The sequence below is a fragment of the Tachypleus tridentatus genome, chromosome 2 (genome assembly GCF_004210375.1).
Source record: "Tachypleus tridentatus isolate NWPU-2018 chromosome 2, ASM421037v1, whole genome shotgun sequence".
In the NCBI taxonomy this organism is placed as follows: Eukaryota; Metazoa; Arthropoda; class Merostomata; order Xiphosura; family Limulidae; genus Tachypleus; species Tachypleus tridentatus.
Genome location: NC_134826.1, coordinates 6,560,782 through 6,580,490, shown reverse-complemented (window position 1 = coordinate 6,580,490; position 19,709 = coordinate 6,560,782). Strand labels below are relative to the sequence as shown.

The 19,709-nt window shown below is 33.0% G+C and overlaps 1 protein-coding gene across 1 annotated transcript in view; it reads right to left on the bottom strand.

Annotated features, from left to right (window-relative positions):
- The window catches only part of LOC143237556 (disintegrin and metalloproteinase domain-containing protein 10-like), a 73,006-nt gene that overhangs the window by 14,021 nt on the left and 39,276 nt on the right, over positions 1-19,709 (bottom strand). Inside the window, exons 4-10 of the mRNA XM_076476960.1 lie at positions 10,698-10,826; positions 9,078-9,255; positions 8,355-8,514; positions 5,673-5,768; positions 5,147-5,228; positions 3,506-3,633; positions 2,806-2,920 (exon numbers count right to left, since the gene is read on the bottom strand). Of these exons, the coding sequence (XP_076333075.1) occupies positions 2,806-2,920; positions 3,506-3,633; positions 5,147-5,228; positions 5,673-5,768; positions 8,355-8,514; positions 9,078-9,255; positions 10,698-10,826 (888 nt within the window). The remainder of the gene's footprint in view (positions 1-2,805; positions 2,921-3,505; positions 3,634-5,146; positions 5,229-5,672; positions 5,769-8,354; positions 8,515-9,077; positions 9,256-10,697; positions 10,827-19,709) is intronic.

Sequence of the window (19,709 nt, the reverse complement as noted above, 5' to 3'; positions counted from 1 at the left end):
ATGTTAAAGATAGAGTTACTGAATATGTACAATCATCAGTGTGATGTTACAGATAAAGTTACTGAATGATATGTACAATCACAAGTGTGATATTAAAGATAGAGTTACTGAATGATATGTACAATCACCAGTGTGATATTAAAGAGAGAGTTACTGAATGATATGTACAATCATCAGTGTGATGTTGAAGATAGAGTTACTGAATGATATGTACAATCATCAGTGTGATGTTGAAGATAGAGTTACTGAATGATATGTACAATCACTAGTGTGATATTAAAGATAGAGTTACCAGATGATATGTACAATCATCAGTGCAATATTAAAGATAGAGTTACTGAATGATATGTACAATTACCAGTGTGATATTAAAGATAGAGTTACTGAATGATATGTACAATCACCAGTGTGATATTAAAGAGAGAGTTACTGAATGATATGTACAATCACCAGTGTGATATTAAAGATAGAGTTACTGAATGATATGTACAATCATCAGTGTGATATTAAAGATAGAGTTACTGAATGATATGTACAATCATCAGTGTGATGTTGAAGATAGAGTTACTGAATGATATGTACAATCACTAGTGTGATATTAAAGATAGAGTTACCAGATGATATGTACAATCATCAGTGCAATATTAAAGATAGAGTTACTGAATGATATGTACAATTACCAGTGTGATATTAAAGATAGAGTTACTGAATGATATGTACAATCACCAGTGTGATATTAAAGATAGAGTTACTGAATGATATGTACAATTACCAGTGTGATATTAAAGATAGAGTTACTGAATGATATGTACAATTACCAGTGTGATATTAAAGATAGAGTTACTGAATGATATGTACAATCACCAGTGTGATATTAAAGATAGAGTTACCAGATGATATGTACAATCATCAGTGTGATATTAAAGATAGAGTTACTGAATGATATGTACAATTATCAGTGTGATATTGAGGATCATCATATTTCCTACCTATCTTTTGCCAAAATGTTGTGAACCAAACACACATCCATTTAAACGACGAATGTACTGTAATAAAACAGCTTTGTGGAATCAATACCTTGCATAGTATACAGTACAGACTGTTGTGATTGGAGGTTAACTTAACACTGATGAGTCAACATCGAATAAAAGTGAAAAATTAATACGTACTAATGTATAATATACATATATTAAAAATGGTTATAAAACTTTAAAAGCTAACTTGCATACTACAGTAAAATGAAATATAAATAATGTATAACATAAAAATTACAATGGTAAAACAAACATTGATGTAAATAATGTATAACATAAAAAGTACAATAGTAAAACAAACATTGATGTAAATAATGTATAACATAAAAAGTACAATAGTAAAACAAACATCGATGTAAATAATGTATAACATAAAAAGTACAATAGTAAAACAAACATTGATGTAAATAATGTATAACATAAAAAGTACAATAGTAAAACAAACATTGATGTAAATAATGTATAACATAAAAAGTACAATAGTAAAACAAACATTGATGTAAATAATGTATAACATAAAAGCAATACAATAGTAAAACAAACATTGATGTAAATAATGTATAACATAAAAAGTACAATAGTAAAACAAACATTGATGTAAATAATGTATAACATAAAAAGTACAATGGTAAAACAAACATTGATGTAAATAATGTATAACATAAAAATTACAATAGTAAAACAAACATTGATGTAAATAATGTATAACATAAAAAGTACAATAGTAAAACAAACATTGATGTAAATAATGTATAACATAAAAAGTACAATAGTAAAACAAACATTGATGTAAATAATGTATAACATAAAAAAGTACAATAGTAAAACAAACATTGATGTAAATAATGTATAACATAAAAAAAGTACAATAGTAAAACAAACATTGATGTAAATAATGTATAACATAAAAAGTACAATAGTAAAACAAACATTGATGTAAATAATGTATAACATAAAAAGTACAATAGTAAAACAAACATTGATGTAAATAATGTATAACAAAAAGTACAATAGTAAAAAACATTGATGTAAATAATGTATAACATAAAAAGACAATAGTAAAACAAACATTGATTTAACTTTAAGAATATTAATAATTTATACATCAACAAAAATTTATATGCAATAATATTTTAAGCATTGAAATGCTAAATTGTAAAATTAATTAGAATTTTCAATGAGGCTTATTGGCCATATTGAGACTTCCTAGGATTCAACTATAGCTGTCCCTAATTCTGAACTACTGATCAGATGGTAAAAAGCTAGAAGGAAGTTCTTGATTTGTTTGTGGAATTTCACACAAAGCCACCCGAGGGTTATCTGCACTAGCTGTCCCTAACTTAGAAGTGATAGACTAAAAGGAAGAAGGCTAGCCAGCCACTCCTATCGCCGACTCTTGGGTTGTTCTTTACTGACAGATAATGGGATTGATCATCAAATCATAACTACCCAATTGCTGGAAAGACCAAGAATGTTCATCGGTGGAAATCAAATTCGCAACTCACACATTGTGAATTGAGAGCCTTAACTACCAGGTCATGCCACAAAGACTATGGTTCTTTGAGCCAAATAACTGGAATGAGTGCCACCCTTATAACACGACCATTGTAGAAACTTTGGGACGTTTTCTATTACAGTAGGTTTCAAATGCTGACCCTTCAATCTGTAGTCAATAAATGCTTTTCACCTGGCCATGTTTGGCTCAGATATTCAAAGACCAAACTATTTAAAGGCATTATTGTTATGTTTCAGTAAAGTGACCATGTCATACCTCTCTGCATCTTTGAAAGACATCACAGTATCCATTGTAGTTATTACATGGTGTGCCTGGCTTGGCATAAAGATCTGGGACGTTGTAAGGCGGTAAATTCCATTCAAACGAAGACCTGTAGTAAATCAAAACGTTTTAACAGTTATTCATTGTCTGTTGTCAAGAAGTTACTACAGTTATTATATTATCTGAATCATGTGAGAACACACACACTGTAGTTTTCAAAGGAGATTTTGAAATGCTTCTAAGCTTTTAACACATAAACTTTTTATTGAGTTTAATCTGAGTAAGTTTGCAACCAATGATTATTATTGATACATATTTAAAAATGTTAGGTAAAACATTTGGCATTATATTCTTTGATAATTCTTTAAAACCCTTAAATTCTGGTAGGAGTATTAATTTATTTTATTATTAGCTACACATTTGAACAATCTATGATTTGCCGACTACGGTTATAGAACCCCAATTTTTAGTGTTATAAACCCACAGACTTACTGTTGAACCATAAGGAGGTTCTTATAGATAGAACCTAAAGATTAGAGAGTTTAATATAATTTGCCCTGAATGATGATTATCTGTTTAATAACTGTCACATTGTTTTTAGTTTTTATATCGATCACGTAACTCAACAGTAAATTCACTTTACAAAACACATGAATACCATAAAGATTAAAATCATGTAGTAATCGAAGCCTACTTGCAGCTAGTGTCGTCACCATGGAGCTTACAACACATCTCACATGCCTTGGTAACAGGATCGTGTGGTCCCATGAGGCACTGGCAAGAATCGAGACCATAGGCCATACAGATCGAACCAGTGCACTCCTGTAAACCGAAACCAAAACACATTTCACATGACAAGAAATATAACTAAAATATATATTTTGTGACAGAAAAACTGTTTAAAGGGGGAGTAATACGGTGTAACGGATTGACTGAAATAGAAAAAAACAACACAAATAAACGTTTTGTTTTTTTTTAATTTCACGCAAAGTTACTCGAGGGCTATCTGCACTAGCTGTCCCTAATTTAGCAATGTAAGACTAGAGGAAAGGCAGCTACTCATTACCACCCACCGCCAACTCTTGGACTACTCTTTTACCAACAAATAGTGGGGTTGATCGTTGCATTATAACGCTCTCACGGCTGAAAGGGCGACCATGTTTGGTGTGACTGGGTCAAAGAACGTGTATATAAGCATAGAATGTGCTTTAAATATTTGAATGAAATATGTAATTAAAGATAGTAGATTAAACTTAATTTGTTAACTTCCATATATCCGTATAAACATAGTAAGAAATTAAGATACAGCAATCATTTTAGAGCTTCCAACAGACAGAATTAATTTACAAGACAATAAAAAAACGAATTTTAATTCAAGATAACTTTTAAGAAAGGATTATTTTGTCTTCCTTAAAATATTTACCTATCGATTACACTTACTGTAATTATTATAAACTGAGAGTGTGAAAGTGTGTAATGACATGCCGTCTCTTGGTGGTCAACAGTGAAATTACAAACTTATATCGTTAAAATCTGGGTTTCGATTTCCCCTCGGTGGTCAGAGCGCATATAGCCAATTATGTAGTTTTACGTTACAAAAACCAAAACGAACAATTAGTATGCTCTATCCAGACCCAAAACAGCACAAAGTATGAGACAATGAGTCAAGCAAAGTAGAGCGAAAGAAAATCTACTACTAATTTGCTGCATTCAGAAGGTTAGGTTAATTAGAAACATGATCAGCAGAATACCAATGGATTTTTGTCACCGACTTAGGAAATACGTGGCTTTATCCGCTAAACTTCACTATAGTATTCTGTTGAAATGACTAAACATCTACATCTGAGCTGGCCAATCAAATGGCGAGTCTCGGTTTTTTAGTTCATTGATTGGTAAGGACAGAAAGTTGAGAATCTTGAACTTTGCCAATCAGATTGCAGAACTCTGAAGCAATTTATGTTCAGTAAGACCAGTTACAACACACTTAAGATTTGTTTGTTTTGTTGTTAAGCTGAAAGCTATAAGATGGGCTATTTGAGTTGTCCATACAACGGATATCGAAACCCGATTTTTAGTGTCATAAGCCTTTGGATTTAAAAATGAACCACTGCAGAGGTATCCAACGATATATATTTTTTTTTACACATTGTTAAAACAAATTCCGTCAATAACCCAACAGACAAAGAAACACGAACTATGAACCTCTCAGTTTCAACCTGTTAACTAAATTAGCTTACGGCCCATACATAAACGAAAAATACAGTTAGAGTAAACAGAAGTTACGTTACGTTGTTTAACTCATCACTCGAAGAAGAAATAATTTGAAACAACTCACCCCAAGATAACAGACGAATTCTTTGTTACAAATAGTTTTGTTGGGTTTATTAGTGGAAGGTGGACATCTTGCTCTAACACCAGTAAGTAGGAGTTAAGCCTAAAAGTAACTTCGAAGTTTTCAAATTATCATTTTAAAAAATACAAGTACCAATTTCTACGGACTTGAAGAAATGTAAACCACTTATTTGCATGCTGTTTTGTATGATTCAGATCTAAATTCTCAGTCAAAACGTTGAGTAACTACTCAGATTAATCCGTACAATGTAGAAGATAATCACACTGTAATTACGTGATCCTCACTCATCTGATTTGTAAACAAAAATAACAACAATATTAAAATTAATTCCACTAATTGTTACAGAGGTCGTCAGTGTATTATAAGCGGATATATATATATACGTATTGCTGTCAAATAATTACCCAATAAAATAAAATATTTATGAATCTCAATACTAGTCTTAAATACAATAAACTATAAACAGATAAACGTATAGAATCTATTACTGCATCCAGTGAAAGGATATTCACAAAAACTGGCACTTCTACAGCCATTGTCGTTACGACACTTATTCCCGATCTTCAAGTAACAGTCCTGGGTGCAACAAGGACCTTGACTGGGGCTAAAATACGATTAGAATAATAATATAGAATATTATAGAATAATATAGAAGTATAATTAGAAGGTTATGTTAACAGTAGAAACTGCAACAATTAACAAACCAATAAAGCATAATTAGAAGGTTATGTTAACAGTAGAAACTGAAACAATTAACAAACCAATAAAGCATAATTAGAAGGTTATGTTAACAATAGAAACTGCAACAATTAACTAACCAACAAAGTATAATTAGAAGGTTATGTTACCAGCAGAAATTGCAACAATTAACTAACCAATAAAGTATAATTAGAAGATTATGTTAACAGTAGAAACTGCAACAATTAACTAACCAACAAAGTATAATTAGAAGGTTATGTTACCAGCAGAAATTGCAACAATTAACTAACCAATAAAGTATAATTAGAAGATTATGTTAACAGTAGAAACTGCAACAATTAACTAACCAATAAAGTATAATTAGAAGGTTATGTTACCAGCAGAAATTGCAACAATTAACTAACCAACAAAGTATAATTAGAAGGTTATGTTACCAGCAGAAATTGCAACAATTAACTAACCAATAAAGTATAATTAGAAGATTATGTTAACAGTAGAAACTGCAACAATTAACTAACCAATAAAGTATAATTAGAAGGTTATGTTACCAGCAGAAACTGCAACAATTAACTAACCAATAAAGTATAATTAGAAGGTTATGTTAACAGCAGAAACTGCTACAATTAACTAACCAATAAAGTATAATTAGAAGGTTATGTCAACAGTAGAAACTGCAACAATTAACTAACCAATAAAGTATAATTAGAAGGTTATGTTAACAGTAGAAACTACAACAACTAACTAAACAATAAAGTATAATTAGAAGGTTATGGTAAAGTAGAAACTGTAACAACTAACCAATAAAGTATAATTAGAAGGTTGTGTTAACAGCAGAAACTGCAACAATTAACTAACCAATAAAGTATAATTAGAAGGTTATGTTAACAGTAGAAACTGCAACAATTAACTAACTAATAAAGTATAATTAGAAGGTTATGTTAACAACAGAAACTGCAAGAATTAACTAACCAATAAAGTATAATTAGAAGGTTATGTTAACAGCAGAAACTGCAACAATTAACTTACCAATAAAGTATAATTGGAAGGTTATGTTAGCAGTAGAAACTGAAACAATTAACAAACCAATAAAGCATAATTAGAAGGTTATGTTAACAACAGAAACTGCAAGAATTAACTAACCAATAAAGTATAATTAGAAGGTTATGTTAACAGCAGAAACTGCAACAATTAACTTACCAATAAAGTATAATTAGAAGGTTATGTTAACAGTAGAAACTGAAACAATTAAATAGCCAATAAAGTATAATTAGAAGGTCTTGTTAACAGCAGAAACTGCAACAATTAACTAACCAATAAAGTATAATTAGAAGGTTATGTTAAGAGTAGAAACTGCAACAATTAACTAACAAATTAACCTAGCAAAAACGCCGCCCTACAGGCAGTTATTTATACTAATAATCAGTAATTCATACCTCACTGTAAAAAAACAACAAACAACAATTGTAAAACAAGTGAATGTTTCCTTTTGAAGGGGAAGGAGTTCTGTATGGTAAAAGTGTACAGAGTGTGCTCTTTAGTGTGATTCAGCGTAAAGAACTCAAAATATTAATTATGTAAACTGTAATGTTTTTAATGTATTAAGATGCTGCCATTTATTGGGAAAATAATACTTTTAAAGGACTTCTAACAAAATATTTACATCAAGAAATTTCTCATCAAACCCTTAGATACAGTTCAAGTGATAGTTCTTGTTATTGTTGTGAACAGAATAGTTTTAATTTAAACTGTGTTTATTATATAAAATAAATGTTGTTGTACATACCATAGATATTTTCCTAATCGTCTGAAACTTGAATACTCAAAGTGTGAATACTTTTAAGCATTTTTGTCTGTGATGCAATTCAATAGTTGACGCAACATTCCATAAACCCGAAATCACCACAACTGATATCGATGTCTTATTGTATTTCAGCACAAGAGGTGGCGCTATCGTATTTGTTATTTCGGTCACAGAGATAGATAGATAGAAGATCACACACTATTAAATTGATCGAACAAATAAAAACGAAACTTTTGATGACATCGATGTATCACACTAGCAACATTAGGTTACTTGTTTTCTGCTTGTTGTTATTGGTACACTACCTTTGTCATGGGTATTGAAACTCGACTTTTACCATTATACATCCACAGACTTACCACTAAGCCATTGGAGACATGAATCTCATTTGGGATGATCATTCTCTTATCCCCACATAAACCAATTTACGCATATTTTCCTTTTTCTTACTGTTTTGCAAATATAACATCTTTGAAATTAATTAAGAAAAAGACTAACAAATCGCTTTTTATTTATTGCCAACGAAATCTTAAGAAACACCAGCTATTTCTACAGAAAATTTGGATATAAACAAAATAATATATGAACCATTTATCTGTAAGAAAATCATCTATGCACCAACTTTTTGTACCTTTTAAAATAGCTAAGACTAAACATGTTACGTTAAGTTTCAAGTAGAAGTTGCACAACCTGCACATTATATTAGGACGAAGACGACAAGGGGGTTGGTCTTGTGGGGGGTTGATCCTCATGGGGAAACAACATGGTTCCTGGCAATCTTCTTCCCATCCACAGTCGCATTCCTCATTTGTTTCCACCACGCCGTTCCCACAGATGGCGTGTTGGGGCTCTAGAGAAATTTAAAATGCAAGTAAATTTAAAACAGTTAGGCTTGAATTATAAATAGCATACAGTGAGTTAATTACAAGTCCATACAAATAATGAAGAGCTAACTAAAGCTATGGCATTTCTAATTAAAAACTGAAAACAGGAAGTATTTATTCGTCAATGTTTATCAATTTATTCAACATTTGTTTGTTGTTCTTTTACCATTTTGACTACAATATTAAACAATAGATGACGCTTCAATATATATATATTTAATGCCAGGTGAGTGTGACATCCAACACTTCAGTGAAGCTGCGAGCCAACATCATATCAAAATGAAAGATGCTTAATAATTTAAGATTTCAGATAAAAATAGAGTTTTAATTATTTGTTCATAAAAATATTTTAAAAACATAAAAAACGACGAAAAATAGTGGCTATTTTATTTTAACCATATTCTTTCTCTTTTAACTAATTCTAAATATATCTCATAAAAAATTAAATAACCTGATATGACACATTACTGTATTAGTCTACAGAAACAAAATGACAAATGACAAGTTTTTACATAAATTAAAAACTGACCTGTAAAACAACCTCTCATAGACCGTGCTTTTGTATTTAACACTGCGTTCATGCTAGTAAGGCTGCATGGTGAAAATTTATTATTATTTTTCTTGTCTCCGGCAGTCGCTCTGGCGAACATTATATAATTCCCATAGTTCCCACCAGGTGTACAAATATCGTTATTTTCCGGATCATGCTGTTAAATACAAATAACGTATTTTAATGAATGTAACATGTTCATACTTTCTTTTCATTTTTCTGGTTTTATTTAATCTCACACGAAGCTGTGATTTTTCTGTATCAATTTAACTTCCGACTATGTGACAAAGCAGATTGCAACTTTACAAACATCTTCATAAACTCTATTCTGTAAATAAATTATAACATTACGCAAATCCTCCGGTGGTACAGCAGTAAGTCTAAGAGCTTACAACACTAAAAAATGTGGTTTCAGTACTTGGCGGTGAACATCACACAGCGAGCTATCCTTTTGTAGCTTTGTAATTAACAAAAACAAGCAAAGGTTAGCCCAGTTCCACTCTTAAATTTTAAGAAATATCGTGTATCTATTGAAGCGAAATTACAGTTTTTGACACTGGACTAGAAGATTCTTTTGTTTCGCAAAGAATGAAACTAATTAAATATATAAATAACTTTAACTTATAGAAACGTAACAACGTATTGTTTCATGTTAAATAATTGGCTCTTTTCTTAAGTTAAACAATTAATCTGTTAATTTCAAATCGCTTCTAAACTTACACAACCTAACCAATAGCTGTGAAGTCTCGAAACTTACACAGCCTAACCAATAGCTGTGAAGTCTCGAAACTTACACAGCCTAACCAATAGCTGTAAAGTCTCGAAACTTACACAGCCTAACCAATAGCTGTGAAGTCTCGAAACTTACACAGCCTAACCAATAGCTGTGAAGTCTCGAAACTTACACAGCTTAACCAATAACTGTGAAGTTTGGAAACTTACATAGCCTAACCAATAGCTTAAAGTCTTGAAACTTACACAGCCTAACCAATAGCTGTGAAGTCTTGAAACTTACACAGCCTAACCAATAGCTGTGAAGTCTCGAAACTTACACAGCTTAACCAATAGCTGTGAAGTCTGGAAACTTACACAGCCTAACCAATATCTTGCAAGTCTCAAAACTTACACAGCCTAACCAATAGCTCTAAAGTCTCAAAACTTACACAGCCTAACCAATAGCTCTAAAGTCTCGAAATTTACACAGCCTAACCAATAGCTCTAAAGTCTCGAAACTTACACAGCCTAACCAATAACTGTAAAGTCTCGAAACTTACACAACCTGACCAATTGCTAAAATCTCGAAACCCATTAAAGCCAGCCTAACAAATACTTGAAATTGGGTGTAAGGACATTTGTTATCGACAAAAACAATCGTAGAAATGCGCTAAGTTTAATTTAAGATTTGACTTTAAAGGTTCCACATTATCTATACCGACTTAAATAATATAGGCTTAGCGGTGGGCATATTATGAAGCTACGCGTTAAAAGCGAATAAACAAATAATGAAATTTGACAGTTTATATCGAAACAAGGACAACCTCACGTGTACAAGACTGTACCGTATTAAACATTTTTCACAAAGTTATGACTTGAACTTACCGGTGATCCAAAGTTATGTCCTATTTCATGCGCTAAAGTGACGTGTGAAACGACGGGCGGAACGTGCTTTCCATAATTAAGTAAAGTGACTATCCCGGTGTTCAGACTTTTCAAGCTTCCACGATAATGCTATTGTAAGAGAAAACTTAAGAACGTAACTGTTTCATGTCCTGTGTAGAGAAACAAAACACCAAAATAACAGAATTGTTTACACGGAAAGAATACCGGAGAAACATAGTATTACAAGGTTACGTCACTTCCTGTGGAATGCGATCTCCAGCAAACGATAACACACGGAGAGCGGTATATTAATGCAATGAATATTTATATACATGCAAGATTTCGAACAATGATAATATATACTTCAATAAATCAAAGTAGGTCACATTAGTTGTTACATATCATCTTTAAAAAGTGATGTGTATTACATGTGTTATGTCGTTTTTTAAAAGTGTGTTGTGTATTCCATGTGTTATGTCGTAATTGTAAGTGTTGTGTATTACATGCATTATGTCGTTCTTTTAAAAATGTGTTGTGTATTCCATGTATTATCTCGTTATTTTCAAAATGTGTTGTGTATTACATGTGTTATGTCATAATTTTTAAAAGTGATGTGTATTACATGTATTATGTCGTTCTTTTAAAATAGTGTTGTGTATAACATGCATTGGCCCGGCATGGCCAAGCGCGTAAGGCGTGCGCCTCGTAATTCGCGGGTTCGCGTCCGCGTCGCGCCAAACATGCTCGCCCTCCCAGCCGTGGGGGCGTTATAAAGTTACGATCAATCCCACTAAACGTTGGTAAAAGAGTAGCCCAAGATGTCGAGAAACCCACTTGTTGAGAAATTTATATGCAAAAACGGCTCGTTTGGGTTGAGAAAATATTTTACATAGAAGAGCGAACAACGTTTCGACCTTCTTCGGTCATCGTCAGGTTCACAAAGAGGTACTGACCGGAAGCTGACCACAAGTTTGAAAGGGGTTGTGTAACTGTGTGTTGAAATGTAGAGGGCGGTATTAGATGTTTGAATATATAATTTTATTTATTTTATTATATTAATATAGGTATAAAGGCGTTCCTTTATATTGGTTTATTTTGGGTTTAAGTTGTTGTATAAGTAAGGCTTCTTTAATTTTGCGTTTGTTTATGTTTGTTTCTTTATTTAGTATTTGGGTGTTTTCTATGGTTATGTTGTGTTTATTTGACTTGCAGTGTTCGAAAACGTGTGAAGGTGACTTTTTATGTTCTTTGAATCTGGTTTCCATTTTTCTACTTGTTTCTCCAATATAGAAGTCGTGGGAGTTATCACATTGTATTTTATAAATAATGTTGGTGTGGTGTTTGTCAGTGTAGTTTTTACATAGCATAGACCTCAGTTTTGTGCCTGGTTTTTGAATAAATTTGGTATTAACTGGAATGTCATATTTTGTTACTAATTTTGCCAAATGTTGGTTATTTGTTTGCTGATGTCAGGAATATATGGTATACAGCAGTATATGGTTTCGTGGTTTTTTGATTCGTGAGCTGTATTCACTTTAGTTGGTTGATTTTGCTTTCTGTCTGGGTGTGTGCGTATAATGTTTTCTACGGTTTGTGGAGGAAACTTATTGATGTTGATGAAGTATTGTTTTATTTTGTCTAATTCATCGTTAATCTTATCTGGTAAGCATAGTTTTATGGCTGTGTTTATTTGGTTTCTTGGTATGTTGAGTTTTTGTTTTGTTTCATGTGCTGAGTCCCAAGGAATGTATAGTCCAGTATGGGTGATTTTTCGGTGGATTTCTGTTTTGAATTGTGTGTCAGTTCTTGTAATTTTGAGGTTAGGAAATGATATTTGATTGCTTTCTTCCTGTTCACATGTGAAGTTAATGTTGGGATGTATAGAGTTAATGTGATTGAAAAAATTAAGTATGTGTTCTGTAGATTTGAATCCCGCAACCGTGCCATCTACATATCTGTACCAGTATAGTGGTGGATGTAATGCTGTGTTAATTGCTTGTGTTTCAACTTGTGTCATAAAAATATTGGCTAGAACTGGTGATACTGGGTTGCCCATGCTTAGGCCATTTGTTTGTATATAGTTTTGTTTGTTGAACATGAAGTTTGTCTTTATCGTGGTGAATTCTATGAGGGTTGCTAACTGGTTACTGGGAATTTCTATAGTTGGGTTAGGGTCTCGGATATAGAGTTCTAAGGCTATCATGCAGACTTCAGTGGTTGGAACTTCTGTAAAGAGGGATATAACATCGAAACTGGCCATTAAGGCTTTATGATTAAGTTCATTTAGATTAGACTTGAAATTAAAAGTCTTTGATGAATGAGCTGGCTGATGTTACATATTTGGAGAATGCCCATGCTATGTATTTACCAAGATTGTAATTAAACGATTCATATGTGGACATTATTGGTCGTAATGGACAATCTGGTTTATGAGGTTTGGGGATGCCATATATTTGCGGTGTGCGTGAGTTGGTTTTTCGTAGGTAGGAATAAAGTGTTTGTGAAATTGTGTTGGCTTTTTTCATTTGTAGTAGTAATTTGTTCAGTTGCGTCTCGTGTGTCTTTGTTGGATTTGTGTGTATTGGTTTAAATTTGTTCGTGTCTGATAAGATGTTATTCATTTTTTGGATGTATTCATTCGTGTTCATTATGACTATAGCGTTACCTTTATCTGCTTTTAGAATTTTTATGTTTTTGTCTTGTTTTAGGTTTTTAATGGAATTAATGTCTCTTTTTGTAAGGTTGTTTTTTAGTTTTCTGTTTTGTGAAATTATGTTGATGGTTTTGTGAGAAAATTCTTTGAAAAAATCGTTTAAGATGTTGTTTTTAGGTGTTTCTGGAAAATATAAATTTGTAATTTTACCTGGGAAGTTTGGCTGTTGGATGTCAATAAAATTATCTAAGTTGTCTTCTTTCTGTTGGTTGTGTTTGGTTGTTTCCTTGTTTTTCTTCTCTGTAGAAAGTATCACAAGTCTCCTAGCTAGGTCTTCTAAAACATGTTTTGATTTCTATGGTTGGAATGTACCTAGGTGCTATAGCGAAGTTGAGTCCTTTGTTAAGTAGATGTTTCTCGTCTGTGTTTAATTGTCGGTCGGATCTGTTAATTATGAGGTTGGTCAACGGTTTGTCGTTTTGGTGTCTTTCCTGTTGTTTGCATCTTAGTTTTCTAGTTTTTTGTTGTGGCAGGTCTTTCAAAAAATGTTAATACATACACAAACATTATCCAAAATTTACAGAATAAACTACTTAAAGCCATGTTGAACACAAAGTACAAAGAACTACATGACTTACAAAAACAAAAAATGAACCTAGACCATCAACTGGCATGCTGCATTAAACCAGAGATTTACGGACTTATACAACGAAACATAAACCAAATCAATACTAAGAACGACAGACACAAAAAGATCTGCCACAACAAAAAACTAGAAAACTAAGATGCAAACAACAGAAAAGACACCAAAACGACAAACCGTTGACTAACCTCATAATTAACAGATCTGGCCGACAATTAAACACAGACGAGAAACATCTACTTAACAAAGGACTCAACTTCGCAATAGCACCTAGGTACATTCCAACCATAGAAATCAAAACATGTTTAGAAGACCTAGCCAGGAGACTTGTGATACTTTCTACAGAAAAGAAAAACAAGGAAACAACCAAACACAACCAACAGAAAGAAGACAACTTAGATAATTTTATTGACATTCAACAGCCAAACTTCCCAGGTAAAATTACAAATTTATATTTTCCAGAAACACCTAAAAACAACATCTTAAACGATTTTTTCAAAGAATTTTCTCACAAAACCATCAACATAATTTCACAAAACAGAAAACTAAAAAACAACCTTACAAAAAGAGACATTAATTCCATTAAAAACTTAAAACAAGACAAAAACATAAAAATTCTAAAACCAGATAAAGGTAACGCTATAGTCATAATGAACACGAACGAATACATCCAAAAAATGAATAACATCCTATCAGACACGAACAAATTTAAACCAATACACACAAATCCAACAAAGACACACGAGACGCAATTGAACAAATTACTACTACAAATGAAAAAAGCCAAAACAATTTCACAAACACTTTATTCCTACCTACGAAAAACCGACTCACGCACACCGCAAATATACGGCATCCCCAAACCTCATAAACCAGATTGTCCATTACGACCAATAATGTCCACATATGAATCGTTTAATTACAATCTTGGTAAATACATAGCATGGGCATTCTCCAAATATGTTACATCAGCCAGCTAATTCATCAAAGACTCTTTTAATTTCAAGTCTAATCTAAATCAACTTAATCATAAAGCCTTAATGGCCAGTTTCGATGTTATATCCCTCTTTACAGAAATTCCAACCACTGAAGCCTGCAAGATAGCCTTAGAACTCTATATCCGAGACCCTAACCCAACTATAGAAATTCCCAGTAACCAGTTAGCAACCCTCATAGAATTCACCACGATAAAGACAAACTTCATGTTCAACAAACAAAACTATATACAAACAAATGGCCTAAGCATGGGCAACCCAGTATCACCAGTTCTAGCCAATATTTTTATGACACAAGTTGAAACACAAGCAATTAACACAGCATTACATCCACCACTATACTGGTACAGATATGTAGATGGCACGGTTGCGGGATTCAAATCTACAGAACACATACTTAATTTTTTCAATCACATTAACTCTATACATCCCAACATTAACTTCACATGTGAACAGGAAGAAAGCAATCAAATATCATTTCCTAACCTCAAAATTACAAGAACTGACACACAATTCAAAACAGAAATCCACCGAAAAATCACCCATACTGGACTATACATTCCTTGGGACTCAGCACATGAAACAAAACAAAAACTCAACATACCAAGAAACCAAATAAACACAGCCATAAAACTATGCTCACCAGATAAGATTAACGATGAATTAGACAAAATAAAACAATACTTCATCAACATCAATAAGTTTCCCCCACAAACCGTAGAAAACATTATACGCACACACCTAGACATAAAGCAAAATCAACCAACTACAGTAAATACAGCTCACGAATCAAAAAACCACGAAACCATATACTGCTGTATACCATATATTCCTGACATCAGCAAACAAATAACCAACATTTGGCAAAAATTAGTAACAAAATATGACATTCCAGTTAATACCAAATTTATTCAAAAACCAGGCACAAAACTGAGGTCTATACTATGTGAAAACTACACTGACAAACACCACACCAACATTATTTATAAAATACAATGTGATAACTGCTACGACTTCTATATTGGAGAAACAAGTAGAAAAATGGAAACCAGATTCAAAGAACATAAAAAGTCACCTTCACACGTTTTCGAACACTGCAAGTCAAATAAACACAACATAACCATAGAAAGCACTCAAATACTAAATAAAGAAACAAACATAAACAAACGAAAAATTAAAGAAGCCTTACTTATACAACAACTTAAACCCAAAATAAACTAATATAAAGGAACGCCTTTATACCTATATTAATATAATAAAATAAATAAAATTATATATTCAAACATCTAATACCGCCCTCTACATTTCAACACACAGTTACACAACCCCTTTCAAACATGTGGTCAGCTTCCGGTCAGTTACCTCTTTGTGAACCTTACGATGACCGAAGAAGGTCGAAACGTTGTTCGCTCTTCTATGTAAAATATTTTCTCAACCCAAACGAGCCGTTTTTTGCATATGAAGTAGCCCAAGAGTTGGCGGTTGGTGGTGATGACTAGCTGCCGTCCCTCTAGTCTTACACTACTAAATTAGGGACGGCTCAGTGCAGTGGGCTAACAACCTACTTACTTAAATACCTGTTGAAGAATCCGCAAGCGATTGCGGCCCTATGTTCCTAGATGGAATCTAATGGTGAATGAATGAATGAATGAATAACATGTATTATGTGGTTATTTTAAAAATGTGTTGTGAATTAGACGTATTAAGTCGTTATTTTAAAAAATGTACATTACATGCATTATGTCGTTCTTTTAAAATAGTGTTGTGTTGGCCCGGCATGGCCAAGCGCGTAAGGCGTGCGACTCGTAATCCGAGTAAAACGTGTATTACATGCATTATCACGTTATTTTAAAAATGTGTTGTATGTTACATGCATTATGTCGTTATTTGAGAAATGTCGTGTATTTTATGTATTATGTCGCTTTTTTAAAAAGTGTTGTGTATTCCATGTATTATGTCCTTATTTTAAAAAGTGATGTGTATTACATGTCTTATGTCGTTTTTTAAAAGTGATGTGTATTCCATGTGTAATGTCATTATTTTAAAAAAGGTGTTGTGTATGCCATGTATTACGTGGTTATTTTAAAAAAAGTGTTGTGTATTCTATGTGTTATGTCGTTATTTTAAAAAAGTGATGTGTATTACATGTATTATGTCGTTATTTTAAAAATGTGTTGAGTATTACATGAATCATGTCATTGTTCGCTTGTTGGTATTTTGTAATACCCTGGAGCGTCAGGTGCACAATTCCTCTTCCTCTGTCCTTAACTTTCATGTCGGCTACTAGTAAGAATTTGTTGTTGTAGATTTTGGGCCAGTGTATTCCACAGTACTCCGGCCCTTTTCAGGGCAGTGCTCAGTGTATTGTCTTAATTTGCCATTTTTTCCTTTATCTATTTATTTTTATTTTTAATTTTTTTTACCTGTATTCCTTTTTTAAATATTTTCTATTCGTTGTATATATATATGTTTTTATGTATATATTTATCGGAAAAATTAAAATAATAATAATAATAAATGAAAATCATAAAAAGTAAAATAAAACAAGTTTTAAGCGTCTAATGCATGGTGGCCATCTTGATTTATATTTCTTAAATATATATTTATAGGAGAGAGGTACTTAGGACTCTGTTCATCATGTATGTTGTATCTGTCGAGGTCACACAATAAATCATTTTTATGCCAATTTTTATTAAAATAATTTAGTGCATTATACAAGAGTCTTTCAGATATTGTTTTTATGTTTGCATACTTGTACATGAATGTGGATAAAGTGCTACGTGGTATTTTATAGGCTGAATCAGTGATGTCGAGAAAACTCACTTGTAAGAATAATATTTATGTAAAAACGGCTCGTTTGGTTTGGGTTGAGAAGATATTTTACGTAGAGGAGCGAACAAGGTTCACAAAGAAAGAACGAGGTAACTGACCGGAAGCTGACCACAAGTTTGAAAGGGGTTGTGTAACTGAGTGTCGGAATGTAGAGGGCGTGCTTAGGAATACAAAATAACACCTTTATACCTATATTAAAAATAATATAATAAATAATAATAATAAAATAAATTATATATTCAAACATCTAAGCACGCTCTCTACATTGAATTTTGTGTGGCATAACGGATTACGCCAAAGGTAACGGAAATGGATTTACCCCAGGGAATTATTCGCTGGCTATCTAACTTCCTGGACAATAGAACGTGTAAAGTAGATGTGAATGAGGCCCACTGAGGGTCCTTTTTACTTGAGGCAGGAGTAAGTCATTGTTTTTAAAATGTTGTGTATTGTTTGAATTTCGCGCAAAGCTGCAGGAGGACTATCTGCGCTAGTCGTACTTAATTTAGCAGTGTAAGACTAGAGGGAAGGCAGCTAGTCATCACCACCCACCGCCAACTCTTGGGCTACTCTTTTACCAACGAATAGCGAGATTGACTGTCACATTATAACGCCTCCACGGCTGAAAAGGCGAGCATGTTTGGTGCGACGGGGATGCGAACCCGCGACCCTCAGATTACGAGTCGAACGCCTAAACCCACCAGGATATGCCGGGCCAAAAAAAAAAAAAAAAAGTGTAGAACAGTCATTTGAAAGTGTCGCAGAGGAATGTTGTATTGATAAAGGACAAATAACAGTATTATCATAACAATTAGTCCTAGTAGAAGCAAATTAGATTTCTGTTTAAGATAAACTTTACTTGCACAAACTAGATCTGTGTTAATAAATTTTAATGATTTTTAATACTTTGTATTGGGTTAAACCTTACTCAAATACAATCAAGGGCCAAGCGTGGCCAAGTCGTTAATTTGAATTCGACCAATTCAAAGACCCTTCGTTGGTGTCCAGTTGTCGAAAAACAAAAGTATGCCTTTCGTAACCGCGGAAGCGCCACAAGAGGGGCAGTCAATATTTAGACAAGAGTATTTTGTACTTTATTTATGGGTGTTAACGACTACATCTCCCTTGTCTCTAGTCTTTTATTGCAAAATTAGGGACAACTATGCGTAAGTAGCTCTAATATAACTTTGTATAAATGTCCGAACAACAGATGATTCAAAATTGGCTTAATTAGATAACACGAAAACAAAATGTTTCGAAACACTTAAGAAAATTTGAATTTATTTTCGGAGGAGGTATGTCTGGTTGAAAATTAGATGTTAAATCGAAACTTCCGTATGGCTCGGCATGGCCAAGTGGCTAGGGCGCTTGACTAGTATTCTAAGGGCCCTAGGTTCGAATCCCTACCACATAAACATGCTCACCCTTTCAGCCGTGAGGTCATCATAATCACCATTTGTTGGTAAAAGAGTAGCTCGAGAGTTGGCGGTGGGTGGTGATGACTAGCTGCCTTCCCTCTAGTCTTACACTGCTAAATTAAGTACGACTAACGCAGATAGCCGTCGTGCAGCTTTGCGCGAGATTCAAAACAAACAAGAGACATGTTGCAGAGAATTACTTTATTTTGTAATTTTTTAGGGGAAGGGAGATATCAGAGCAAAGTTACACAATGGTTATCCATGCTGAGCTGACTCTTAATTTCGGATCGATAGACTAAAGGGACAACGGCTAGCCTAAAGCATCTCTGTCAGCCTTTGGGATACTCTAATCGAATTGTGCAGAGTTTGATATTTGCGGCAAGGGACAAAAACCACGAACACTTGGGTTCACAGTCCGACATGCTAACCTCCGGGCCCCTCCAGGCTTAATACGTATTTAATTTGTTTTGT